The sequence below is a fragment of the Canis lupus genome, chromosome 11 (genome assembly GCF_048164855.1).
Source record: "Canis lupus baileyi chromosome 11, mCanLup2.hap1, whole genome shotgun sequence".
In the NCBI taxonomy this organism is placed as follows: domain Eukaryota; kingdom Metazoa; phylum Chordata; class Mammalia; order Carnivora; family Canidae; genus Canis; species Canis lupus.
Genome location: NC_132848.1, coordinates 25,040,007 through 25,053,239, shown reverse-complemented (window position 1 = coordinate 25,053,239; position 13,233 = coordinate 25,040,007). Strand labels below are relative to the sequence as shown.

The following is a 13,233-nucleotide window of genomic DNA, read 5'->3' as shown; positions in this document are numbered from 1 at the left end:
GGTCACCTAGCTAGGGGGAGTGGCACATACAAAGGCCCTGGGGTGGGAGCCCTGGCTGAGCTTGATGGAGGTGTGACTCCCTGTCTTGCCGGTTCATGCCAACCCTGGGGTTGTGAGGAGCTGCCCACTGCTGCTGCGCCCCCACAGGAGGTGCCAGCTGCAGCCACTTCACTCATCTGCTCAAAGCAGAGAAGTAAGGGGCTTGACCAGAGGGGCAGTGGGATCCTCTGACCGTCACCGTTGGCCAGTCCAGCCGCATGGGGCAGTAAGATGCTGAGGCCCACGGGGAGGGGTCACAGTCAAACCCAGTCTGGCTGGTCCACGTGGCAACTTGCACAAGTTGCGGACAGATGCTTAAGCAACAGCGATACCAGAAATCTTGACTGTCCAACCCCAGAAAGGAAAGACTAGAGGCCCATCCCTCCCAGGAAGGGGGCAGGGGTGACGCGGTCACCTCCACATGAGGCCCCCATCTCCTGCGGCTCCTCTGCAGCAGGTCCCAGGGGCAGTGCCTGGACACAGCCCCTATCCCCTGGGGTGGAGGCTGCTGGAAACAGCGAAGCGCCTTCCCAGAGGAGGCAACAAGGCTGCCAGGGCACAAGGGGCCCTATCGCCTTTGCGGTTTCAGAGGCTTTTGATCAAGGCCCTTGGGCCAGTCAAGATTTTTAGGAATGAAGAGGCAAGATCTGTTCTCTTAGGAAGAAGGTGCCCAGGGAGATCCGTTTCTGCCAGGCAGGGAAGCAGCACCCCATTCCAGGCGGACTGAGGGAGGCGAGCTGCTGGAGAGAAACAGGCCCAGGGCCTCCACTGGCACGGGACCCAAATGTGGTGGAAGGTGGGACTCCTGCCTCCAGCACCGTGGGAGCAATGGCGTGGGCTACTTTCCTCAGGGGGCAGGAACTAGCCCAGACCTGCCAAGGAGCAGGATGTAGGATCCACCACCACCCTTAAGGCCCACACCCCAGACCCTGGGCTCCCCATAACTCCCCTCAGCACCCTATGCCTCTGTCACTCATCCCAACTCAGTCTGCAGGGGCAGGAGGAGGCCCCATCCACCTTGGCCCGGGCTCCCAGGGCTCCTGCACCCCTGGGTTCCCCAAACTAGGAAGCCCCTGCAGTGCAGGCAGAGACGTGGCCAGCTTTCTGGAACCTTCCTTAGGACAGCACCCTATGTCCCTCAATTGCTGTGCCTTCGAGTAGGGATGGGCCTGAGAGCGCCATCCTGGGCCCTGAGGTAAAGGGCTGTGCCCATAGAAGCAGCAAGGCCTGCCACGTGGGAACTCCCCCTCCACTGCCTCTGCAGCTCCCTTACGTGGGACCGTGGACCATGCTCCTTCGAGCTGAGGGTGGCCCCGTGATACCATCCAGCCTGCAGCACGGCGAGAACGGAAGCCCAGACTGGGGAGCCCGGCCAGTCTCCTCTCAGAGCTTCCTGCTACTACAGCGCTCGGAGAAGGGGGTTCAGACAGGATCCACACTCTAAAGATACTAGCAAGGTTCTTTGTGAATGTTTGAGAACTTCTACAAGAGATTTTGAAGAGATCCTTATTTCGTCACTGAACTCCAAAGAACCCTCCATGTCAGGCCGTGGTGAAGATCGGGTTCCATGGCCCTATGTGCAGGGGCTCGGCCGGGGCGGCGGACACACGGGGGCCTGTCCGGGGGTCACAACGCCTGAAGAGCTACCTGCACGGAGTGGCCAGGAGCCAGGGCGGCTGCCCGCACCGTGTGTGTAACAGGTCTGCCCAGAGGCCAACGGGGCCCCTGTTGAGAGACACCGTGGAATTAAAAATGAGGAAGCTCCCCAGGATTTGACAGGAGTCTACACAACAGCCACATTTACGGACAGATGCAGAGATTCTGTACTGTGAGGTTTTCCCACGATTGCGGATTAATGACAAAACCCCGAGAAGCTTAGAATTACTCGTTTTTAGTATCAGGGCAGGAGCGGCATCCACAGAGAACCTGCGCTTTGCTCCCAGTGTGGAGCTGGCTGAGAAGCTCTGAGGGCAGCCTGTGCCACAGCAGGTCCCGGGCACACGGGAGACAGTCCGTGATCACCGTCTGAGGGGATGCCAGGGGCGTGGGGAGACCGAGCGCCCAGCCTCCCCAAACCCTTCCCGCCTTGCTCGGGACCCTCTTCCCCAGCAGAGGGTAGAGGCCACTCACAGGCATACAGCAGGCACACTCAACACTGTTGGGAAATAAACAAATGTGGGACCGGGTCTCCCACCTGTTGAGTGTTGGGGTGGACAGAACGGCCGCCAAGGCCAATTGTGTCTTAAAGCCCCTTGCGTTCAGTGACCATGGGGCTAAGATTCTGGCCGTGGGTGTGCACAGGCCAGCGGGGCAGTGGAGGAGCTGCTCTGGCTCTGGCCTGCCTCATGGCCACACCAGGGCGTGATAGGCGTTGGGCTGAGCCTTCCCAGGCCCTGGAACATGCCCGCCCGCCAGGTGCCTTCAGCCCCTTACAGAGCAGCCACCTGAGACCAGAGCTGGGGGAGGCGGAGCAGGTCCTCACCAAGACTTCTGGCAGCAGGGCTGCTGCCCGAGCCTCGGAACATGCCTGGGGGAGGCGGGGGCGAGTGGGAGAGCCGGACCTGTTCCAGTAAAAGAAATCCTCTCAAAAAAAAAAAAAAAAAAAGAAATCCTCTCAGTGCCTTTCAAGTGGCCGTCAAAGCACTTTGCACACAGAGCCTCCCAATCACCTCGGAGAAAGCGGCCCAGGCCCAGAGCAGCACCCCCTGGGCCCCCCGCCCCTCCCCCGGCACCGCAGACTCCTTCGGCCTGCTCTGGGGCCTGCTCTAGGCCCCGCCATCGTCGTCCGCCAGCACTTCCACGTTCTGGTAGGACTTCCAGGCCTGCAGGTTGCAGCTCTTCAGGATGGCTCCCAGCTGCTTCCCAGGTCCGACTTCAAAAGTCTTGGGGAACTCGACGCCCTTCTTCCTCTCGTATATGGCATGCATCGTCTGCTCCCACTTCACCGGGGAGACCACCTGCTGCACCAGCAACTTCTGGATGTGTTTTGGATGCATGTATCTCTTCCCATCGACGTTTGAGTGGACGGAAACCAGAGGCTTCTTGACACCAACCGACTTTAGGACTTGGGTCAGGGGCTCCAAGGCTGGCTCCATGAGGCGCGTATGGAACCCACCGCTGACGGGCAGCATCTTGGTGCGCCTGAAGTGATACTTAGAGGAATTCTTCTGGAGGAACTGCAGCGCCTGGGAGAAGAAGAAAGACGTTTAAGCCAAGGACATCTTAGGGGAGGCACCACACGGCGAGGCGGCCACCACTGGCACCAGCTCTGACCCATCTGCCTGTTTCATCCTGCAAACAGCCGCGAGGACTGGCTCACTTCACCTCTTTGTTCCAGAACACATCAGTTGTGTACTCAGCGGCCCCGAAGTCCTCCCCTGGGGCTATGACCATTCCTACCCCCAGCTGGGCAGGTGGCTAGAGAGAGATGGAGGCCGGGAAGCCTGGTCCACCCCAGCGCCTCATGCAGTGGCCCGGGCGCCTGGGGCAAACCACTCAACCTCTGAACTCTTGTCATCCACAAAGTGGGCACAACTTCAGCTGCTTCACGAGGTTGCTGGGACGCGGTCAGGCAGGAGGTGTAAGGGTCGGATAAAGGAGAACATGCTACCTAGTCTTCAATTATAGGCCCGTTTTCTTACTGCTCCATAACCCTCAAGATAAGAACTCAAGAGACTCCAGGCGTCATTTCTATCAGAACCCCCTCGTCTTGACTTCTCGAGAAGTCAAGAGCTCTGTCCCTGAAGCCAAAACCCTTCCCCTGAAGGGCGTCTCAGCCTAGAAAGGGCCTCCCAGCTAACAGGCTCCACCTCAGAGCTGTTTGCAAATAACATAATTTGCAAATATTTTAAAAATAGTAGACATTTTCAGAGACCAGATGGCCTCAGGACACAGCCAGGCCTGCCCCCCTGCCAGCCCTCCACCAGCTCTGCCCGAGGGCTTCTCCTGCACTACATGGTCTGTCTGCCTGTCTCTGGCCCCGTCTCTGGTCCGCCACCATCTACAGCCACGCAGAGGCTGAGCCTGCTGTTCCCTGGAAGATGGAGGGTGAGTTTAGGTCCCAGCAATTGCATGACCTTGGACGAGCCTGTCTCCCTCTGTCTCACCTCTGGGCCTCGGTTCCCTCATCTATAAAAGGCGGACAACAGTTAACTCAGGCTATGGAGGAGAACTCCGCCTGGCGCACAGGCACTACATGAGGGTCAGCAATGACCTCATATGCCGAGCCCAGCCACGTACACTAAAAGACCTGTAACCTGGGACGCCTGGGTGGACCAGTGGGTGAGCGTCTGCCTTTGGCTCAGGGTCTGACCCTGGGGTTCTAGGATCAAGTCCTGCATCAGGGTCCCCGCAGGGAGCCTGCTCCTCTCTCTGCATGTGTCTCTGCATCTATCTCTCTCTCTCTGTGTCTCTCATGAATAAATAAAATCTTTAAAAAGTGTTAAAATAAAAAGTCTGTAATAGGTTAGCTATTTGTGTCCCCAAAGGGTAGGAAGGATTCCTACTTTTGGTCAGATGGCACCTGTCGCCCATCTCTGTGGCCCGTCCCTGCAGGTGGACAGATCCACCTGGGCATCACCAACGCAGCCCGTGGCTCACCACGTCTTACCATCCTGAGCCGAGTCTGTCGGCGTCCCACACAGGCTGCTGCAGTGGCCCGAGCGCTGGTGAAAGCGAAGTGGAGCAGAGCTCAGCATAGGGAAGCAAAGTGTGACGGCAGTGTGACCCACTCCTGTGGGAAGCACAGAGGGGTCTGGGCCGCCTGTCACTGCAGCAGAGTCCAGCCTGTCCTGACGCTTCACGTCACTACCCTACCACCTCCCTCCATCCCCATCTCACTGAGGGGCACCCAGGAGCCCCTCTGATCACAGGCCTTTCAGACCCTCCCCACCATGACTGGACTGTCTGGTCAGCGGCACCTGCATGGGTGGCTACTCGGTGGCACTTGCAGCATCATTTCAGCATCTCAGAGTCAGTTTTCGTCCCAGGCTGGGGCCACAGGAGCCCAGCCAACAGCTTCAGGGTGTGGGAGGCTGGCCCTCAGCCCAGGCTCTGGTTTAGCAGAGGCCAAGGGGTTTATGTCACATCAGCTGTTGCAAAGGGACTGTCCTGCTCCGGGAAGGCCGTGCCCTCACCTGAGCTCTTTGCCTTGGCACTTCCAACTGCACCAGAAGGCTAACCCCCCTGGGAATCCCAGCAGTTGTCATCCTGCATACCTGTCTGGGAGCTGTGTGGGGAGATGCCTGCCCTGGTTTGGGGCCCCTCCCCACTCACTTCTGGGCTGTTCCAAGGCTGTTAATGGGAACGAGCAACCAGCAATACGATCAACACAGGGCCACTGTCACTGATCTTCCTATCTTCTCAGAACTGTCACAGGAGAGACTCACTGGTTCAAGGGAGATTCACACAGACCCTTGGCATACTGTCAAGGCCTCACAGGGGATGATAGACTGAGAGCAGCTGAGTGGAGACAGAAGGTTCTAGAATGAGACAGGCCAGGCCTCCAGGCCACCTCCACATCTCTAAGCACTGGCCTCTCACTCTTCCTCAGCTTCCTTGTGTGTAAAACGGGACTCCTTTCTGGGGAGCACAGGCTGGCTGCAAGGCCTAGGTGACATGAGCTGTGCAGACGCTGGCCCTGCACCAGCAGCCCCTCAGGCGAGACCCTGCGTGGACCCGCTTGGCACTCCGGGGCCGCGGCCTCGGTACAGACCTGCCCTCTTCCATTGGCCGCTCACTGCCTCTCTGCTGGGGATGTCCTCTTCCTGGCGGACTTACTTCCAAGCACCACTCTTGGTGCTGCGTCCTCAGGCCTTCTGGCAGCCAGCCCAACCCTTACTGTGCCCCCAAACCCATGGTCCCTGTTCCCAGCTTATCAGACCATGTGCCCTCAGTGCTGGTTACAGAGGAGCTGCTTTAGAAACATCTAGGGAAGCAGTGAATGGAAGGAAGGACAGAAGAAAAGGGGTAAAAACAGACACCTAAGAAAAGGCACAGTGGGGTGGGAAAACCTAGCAGGAATGGCTTCTCCTCTTGCTAAAGAGGCGACCAGATCAGAGGTTGTGAGAACCCCAGAATTTACTACAGGAAGGCCCTGGGGATCATCTGGCCCAACACCTTTACCTTCAAGAGGGCAAGGGGATTTGCCCAGGGTCCTTGTCTATGCAACGTGGAGTGAGACCGGATCCTGGCCTCCTGCCACCCCACCCCTCCCACCCCTGCTCAAATACTTCCTCCCAAAGATCACGGCTTGGCAGAGCACCCATCACCCCCTCCCCTCCCCCGAGTGTGGGTGGGACAATTCAACCCTCCCTACGCCCTGGTTGTCTCGGAAGGCTGTTCCCATTGGCACCAACCTCCAGGTGTCCTGAGATCACCCTGCAATCAGGAAAGAGGTAGTTGGCCACCTCACACACGGGGTCCGCTATGCCCAAAGTCTTGCAGTGCTCCTGGGCTTCCAAACAGGCGAAGCTGAACTTGGACTGGGGCTTGCCGAGGACAGACAGCATCCCGCTGGGGACAGCTTCCGAGGCTGCCTGCATGGCCTCCGCTCGGATTTTCACCGCATACAGACCTATCCAGAGAGAAGCGCATTTGGAAAAATCAGGGCACGGAACAAAGGAGGGAAGCCTGGAGCTGAAAGACAAAGCACAAGCTCTGCGCTGCACGCTGGAGACGCGGACACTGGTGTTTGTCACCAGTCCACAAGGCCACGGTTCTTCCGTTCTTCGCATCTCCATCTAGCACATGGGGATGGCGCCACCATCCTGAGAAAGGGGGCGCTGTCCTTGGCGCTCTACACACGAAACCGTGGAGCTCCCAGCTTTAAAGCCGGCTTGATAGAGGCTGGTGGTTCTGTCGCAATCGCGAAGCCTGTGCACGTGTGGGGAGGGGTGCTCGCTACTGACATCTGGTGGTAGAGGTCAGGGATGCTGCTCCACATCCCACAATGCACAGCTCCACCCAAAACAAGTTACTACCTGGTCCAAAATGTCAACAGTGCTGCAGTTGAGAAACCCTGAGGCAGGGAGCAGGGTGCCAAGGAGCAGACCTTGAGCCATACTGTTTTGGGCAAGTCATGACCTTTCGGGTCAAATTTTCAGTTAATAAAATGAGGATAATATCTAATCTACCTAGATTGTTGTAAAAACTGGGAATCAGTTTCAGTAACATAGGATTCTCATAAATCAAGTTTTACTGCCCCTACTTGGAGCTGTAGAAGCTGACACTGCCAAGGCAGATGAACGGAAATGCAGAGCTCCTGGCTCAGTGCAGCTCAAGTGTTAGGTGAAAAGCCTGGGCTGTGCCCGGGGAAGGTGGCTCCAGTGACCGTGACATAAGAATGGCCTGTAATGACTGGACATCTGTCATCCTGGTCCTGGGTCCTCTCCCTGGGGGAGGGGATGAGTGGACTGAGGACAAGTTAAGGGGCCGTCCAGGGTTTCCTGGGACCACAGGGAAGGTCTGAGGAGCACACCCTGCACCCTTCCTAATACATCTTCCTTCACTCTGCATGTCCATACAGTTGTACTGGACTGTGGGGCCCTCACCCAGGTAGGGAGCAAACTTTGGAGCAAATCCACTGAGAGCCTGAGGTAGGAAGTAGCAAAGAACACAGGGGAAAAGTGGAGAGGGCACGTGAAGTCTTCCCGTGCAGGCGTTAACTATGCAAAATGTCAAGTGAAAAAACACAGGATATACATCTGCTATAACTGCAAATTATGTGCACAGAAAACTCTATGTATATAAAAGTTTTACTAGGAGGTGTGAATATGCAGCATTTTTTAGTTGTTTCCTTACCAGTGCTATAATACTGTTTTCCAAAACCCTGAAGTAAAAGTCATAAAATAGAATGAGTTTTGGGGATCCCTGGGTGGCGCAGTGGTTTGGCGCCTGCCTTTGGCCCAGGGTGCGATCCTGGAGACCCGGGATCGAATCCCACATCAGGCTCCTGGGGCATGGAGCCTGCTTCTCCCTCTGCCTATGTCTCTGCCTCTCTCTTTCTCTCTCTGTGACTATCATAAAATAAATTAAAAAAAAATAGAATGAGTTTTAAGTCTATGGCTCAGTGGTACTTGTTGTATTTATAATATGCATCCTCCAGCTCATTCTAGTTTCAAAACTTTCCATCCCTCCATAAAATACCCCATATCCATGAAGGAACCACTCCCCATTTCTCCTTTCCTCTGCCCCCATAATCTCTAATCTGTTGTCTCTGTGGATTTGCATATTCTGGACATTTCATATAAAAGGGATTGCTTCTTTCACTGAGCATGCTTTTGAGGCTCATCCATGTTGTAGCATGTATCAGCACTTTATTCCTTATTATGGCTGAAGAATATTCCATTGCATGGACAGAGTGCAATTTGCTTACCAACTCATCTGATGAGGGACATTTGGATTGTTTCCATCTTTGGGCTATTTTGAATAATGTTGTTATGAACTTTTGTGTGCAGGTTTTTTTTGTATCAACATATGTTTTCATTTTTTAGGTATATACCTGCAGACAGAACCACTGGGCCATATGGTAATTCTATGTGTAACTTCTTGTGGAACCATTAAACTGGTTTCCACAGTGGCTGCACCATTTTACATTCTCGCCAGCCGTGTCTGAGGGTCCTATTTTTTCACATTCTTGCCAACACTTACTAATTTAAAATTTTTTATTATTATTATATATTTTTAAAAATATTTGAGAGAGAGAGAGAGAGAGAGCCTGAACAGGGGGAATGGCAGAGGGAGGAGAGACTCCCACTGAGCAGGGAGCCCTGTGATGCAGGACTTGATCCCAAGACCCTGGGACCATGACCTAAGCCGAAGGCAGATGCTTAACTGACAGAGCCACTCAGGTGCCCCATTATATATTTAGCTGAAGCCATCCTATTGGGAATCAAGTGGTACCTCAGTGTGGTTTTGTTTTGTTTTGTTTTTTAAGATTTTTAATTTATTTATTCAGAGAGAGAGAGAGGCAGAGAGAGAAGCAGGCTCCATGCAGGGAGCCTGACGTGGGACTCGATCCCCGTCTCCAGGATCACACCCCGGGCTGCAGGCAGCACTAAACCGCTGCGCCACCGGGGCTGCCACACAGTGTGGTTTTGATTTGCACATCCCTAAGGATTAGTGATATTGAACATCTTTTCACATGCCTGTTGGCCATCTGTACATCTTCTTCTTTGTTTTTTTTAAATTTTTTTAAAATTTATTTATTCATGATAGTCACACAGAGAGAGAGAGAGAGAGAGGTAGAGACACAGGCAGAGGGAGAAGCAGGCTCCATGCACCGGGAGCCTGATGTGGGATACGATCCCGGGTCTCCAGGATCGCGCCCTGGGCCAAAGGCAGGTGCCAAACCGCTGCGCCACCCAGGGATCCCCATCTGTACATCTTCTTTAGAGAAAGGTCTGTTCACATCCTTTGCCCATATTTAACTATAAGCAAAACAGTTTAACTGGTTTCACTAAGGAGCAAACATCTTGAGCGAAACTGATATGCTCAAGATCAAACATTCATTTACTTTTTCATTCCGTGACCATCTGCAGGCCTTTGATAGGGTCACAGGCACTGGTGATGTGGGAGTGGACTGAGGCACCCAGGACAGTGTGGGAGACAGGCAAGCAGAGTTCAGGAGATTACAAAAAGAAAGAAAATCTCCAATGAACCCATCAGGCTTTAAAGGGAATAAAAACAAACAAACAAAAAAAAAAAACCAAAGCCAAACAAACAAACAAAAAAGAACAACAACAACAAAAAAGGGAATCAAGGTGAAGTCTGGTCTTCAGGTTCCAATGTCATTCTCATCCATGTGCTCCCTTCTCTATCACCCAAGTGGCTCCAAGAATTATTTTTGAGTGTCCTTGGTCCCCAGTGAGCCCAGCAAGAGAACACCCTGGCACAAAACCAAACCCCTTCCTGTGTACCTTCAGTAAATTCCATGGCTCCAGCAAACACTAGGGCTGCAAATTCTCCCACACTGAATCCGGCAGCAGCAACACAGTTCTCAATAACCTGTGGTGACAGATGTGGGACATGAGACCAAGTTCTTTAGGGGATGGGTGGGGTGTTCGGTCCCAGGTTCTGCACGTGAGAGCTGACAGGGTGTTCAGAGGCTCAAGGAACCAGGAGCCACTGGCCTGGAGCTCTGGCTAGAAGAGGACACACAGCAGGGCCTGGGAGGCTCAGTCGGTTGGGTGTGCCTTTGGCTCAGGTCATGATCTCGGGGTCCTGAGATGGAGCCCGGTGACAGGGTCCCTGCTCAGCAGGGCATCTGCTTCTTCCTCTCCTCCTCCCCCTGCCACTCCTGCTCTGTGTCTCTCAAATAAATATATATAAAATTTTGGGGCAGTCCGGGTGGCTCAGCGGTTTAGCGCTGCTTTGGCCCAGGGCATGATCCTGGGGACCCGGGATCGAGTCCCGCATCGGGCTCCCTGCAGGGAGCCTGCTTCTCCCTCTGCCTGTGTCCCTGCCTCTGTCTCTCTCTGTGTGTCTGTCATGAATAAATAAATAAAATCTTTAAAAGAATTAAATAAAAATGAATGACCTTTAAAAAATAAACCAAATCAGGGCACCCGCGTGGCTCAGTTGTGGAGCGTCTGCCTTTGGCTCAGGGCGTGATCCCGGGGTCTTGGGATCGAGTCCTGCAGGGGCTCTCCGCGGGGTGCCTGCTTCTCCCTCTCTCATGAATGAATGAAATCTCTAAAAATAATATAAATCAAAGCTGAGCCCAGCCCTGGGCTGCCAAGCCCCTCCCCCGACACGCAGGCTTCATAGCGCCGCATCCCCACCGCCCCGCCACCCCCGCACAGTGCGAACCGCGAGGCCTCCCCGAGGCGATGCACCTGGAGCCCCCGGCCCCGCCCATCCCGCCCGCGGGCCGCGGGCCGTCGGGCCTCACCGCGGGCTGCAGGTGCTGCAGCTTCTCCACGGCGGCCAGCGAGGCCACGAAGACGGCGGGCTGGCAGTGCGCGGTGCGGTCCAGGGCCTCCTGCGGCCCGTGCAGGCTCAGCTCCAGCAGGTCGTAGCCCAGCACGCTGCGGGCGGCGGCGTAGAGCTCGCGGGCGCGCGGGAAGCGGAGCAGCCCCCGGCCCATGCCCACCAGCTGGCTGCCCTGGCCCGGGAAGAGCAGCACCGAGCACTGGCCCGGCGGCCGCCGCGCCTCCGCCGCCCGCGGCCTTTCCTCCGCGACCGTGGCGTCTCGCAGCAGCTCCGCCACGTCCACGGCGCGCGGCGGGGGCCGCGGGAGGTCCGAGGCGCCGCGGCGGCAGCCCGCGCCCCAGCCCCGAGCCCACGCGGCCCGCGCGGCCCGCGCGCCCCGCAGGCTCATGGTGAGGCCGCCGCCGGCCGCGCGTTACCCGGGCGACCGAGGCGCAGGGCGCGGCCCCTCACGCATTTCCCGCCGGGCGGGCCGCCCCCGGGCGCGGGGAGAAAGGTTCCGCGGGGACGGGTTCCGCCCGGGCTCCGGGAGCTCGCGCGCCTGCGCGGCGGGGCCGGGAGTGACCCGGGCGCCTGCGGAGCCCCGCGGCCGCTAGCCCGCGACCTTGGTGACCCAGCGGCGACGCAGTGTAGACGTCGCTGTGCCTCGCGGGTGCGGGGGCTTGGGACGCCCCCACGTGGTTTCTGTTTGATTTCTCAGCCCAGGCGCGGTGCAGGGAGCAACAGTCGTGCCTCCAAACCAGACAGGCAGGCGCGCAGAAGCGTCCGATCGCTATCAGCTCCCTTGACTGGATCAGAGCCTTGGATGCGTTTCAGACCTTGGCTTGTTGGATTCCTCACGACCGCGCTGTCACGGCCAGGGGCTGCTACCCTCCACCCTCCGTGGAAGGCTCCAAGGCTGGAGTGACAGGTGGTCCGAGACAGAAGGGGAGTGGGATGCCTCTGAGCGCTGGGGTGAGGCCGGGCCAGGGCCTGACTTCACCCGCACTTGCCCTCTGCTCCTGTCTCGTGTCCTGCCAGGCGCCCAGGAGACAGACACACAGACCTCCCCCCCACCCCCGCCCCATGAGAAAGATCTAGGTGGAATTACATCAGCAAGTCTAGTTCAGTGAGTTTGTCCTGAGAATCGAATGAGCAAAGCCCAAACTCAGCATCTAAGGCAGCCTTGCTTGTGACAGACAGACAGACAGAAAAGAAAGGAAAAGAAAAGAAAAAAGAAAGGAAAAGAAGCCATATAGTTAACTAGAGGAGACTCTTTAAATGGGTTATATGGCAAATCTGCACAACTCTGTGGTCATCAAAGATACGGAGGAGATTTTCAGGTTAAGACATGCATAGAGCACACATTGCCTCCAGAAGCCCATAAATCCACAAGGACAAGGAGAACACGAAAGGAAAGAACCCCTGGAAGCCGAAAAGCAGGAAGACCAGTATTACCTGACCTGCCCGACTGCAGACAGCCAGATCCCTCCCGACAGTGGGGAAAGCTGACCAAGCCTCATTTATACAAAAGCCTCCTCCAAAGCTTAGGACTGGGCAGCATCAACTGCTTGTAGATTTGAGGGTGAAAGAAATTTAAAATAAAGAGGACTATTTGAAGGTATCTATTTTTAAAAAGATTTTATTTATTTGAGAGAGAGAGAGCACATGCAGGGGGAGATGCAGAGAGAGAGAGGGAGAAGCAGACTCCCTGATGATTAGGGAGCTGGACTCGGGGTTCAGCCCCATGACCCAGGGATCATGACCTGACCTGAAGGCAGATGTTTAACCGACTGAGCCACCCAGGTGCCCCTAAAAAAGGACATTTAGAAAACAAATAAGAACACCTTGGAAATTAAAAATAGGATAGCAGTGGGGTGCCTCAGTGGCTCAGTATGTTAACTGTCTGCCTTCAGCTTAGGGCATCACCCCAGGGTCTTGGGATTGAACCCTGCATCGGGCTCCCCAGTCAGTGAGGAGCCTGCTTCTCCCTCTCCCTCTGCCCTTTTCTTCTGTTCGTGCTCTCTTTCTCTCTCAAATAAATAAGTAAATAAATACAATTTTAAAAATAGGATAGCAGAATTGTAAACCTCAACAGAAGGCCAGGAAGGAAAAGTTGAGGGTAAAGCAAAAACAAAAACAACCCAACCAAACCAAAACAAAGAAATCCCTCCGCAAAACTAAAAACTAAACCAAAACAAAATCCCATGACAAATAGGAGAGAAAAGGAAGTTAGAAGACCAGCCTAGAAGGTCCAGGATGATGAGTAAAAGGGGTTTCAGAATG

The 13,233-nt window shown here is 55.4% G+C and overlaps 1 protein-coding gene across 1 annotated transcript; it reads right to left on the bottom strand.

The window, feature by feature from the left end:
- Positions 1-1,914: 1,914 nt before the first annotated feature.
- MCAT (malonyl-CoA-acyl carrier protein transacylase) lies at positions 1,915-11,374 on the bottom strand. Its single transcript, XM_072843630.1, has 4 exons — positions 10,931-11,374; positions 9,957-10,044; positions 6,396-6,613; positions 1,915-3,224 (listed from the first exon to the last, which is right to left on the bottom strand). The coding sequence occupies exons 1-4, from the start codon at positions 11,357-11,359 to the stop codon at positions 2,805-2,807; spliced, it is 1,155 nt and encodes a 384-aa protein (XP_072699731.1). The 5' UTR covers positions 11,360-11,374; the 3' UTR covers positions 1,915-2,804.
- Positions 11,375-13,233: the final 1,859 nt, after the last annotated feature.

Coding starts and splice junctions, on each gene's coding strand:
- MCAT (XM_072843630.1), bottom strand. CDS start 11,359: ATGAGCCTGCGGGGCGCGCGGGCCGCGCGGGCCGCGTGGGCTCGGGGC. Junction 6,614..9,956: donor AGCCATGGAATTTACTGAAG/GTACACAGGAAG, acceptor CTCTCTGGATAG/GTCTGTATGCGGTGAAAATC. Junction 3,225..6,395: donor TGATCTCAGGACACCTGGAG/GTTGGTGCCAAT, acceptor TTCTTCTCCCAG/GCGCTGCAGTTCCTCCAGAA.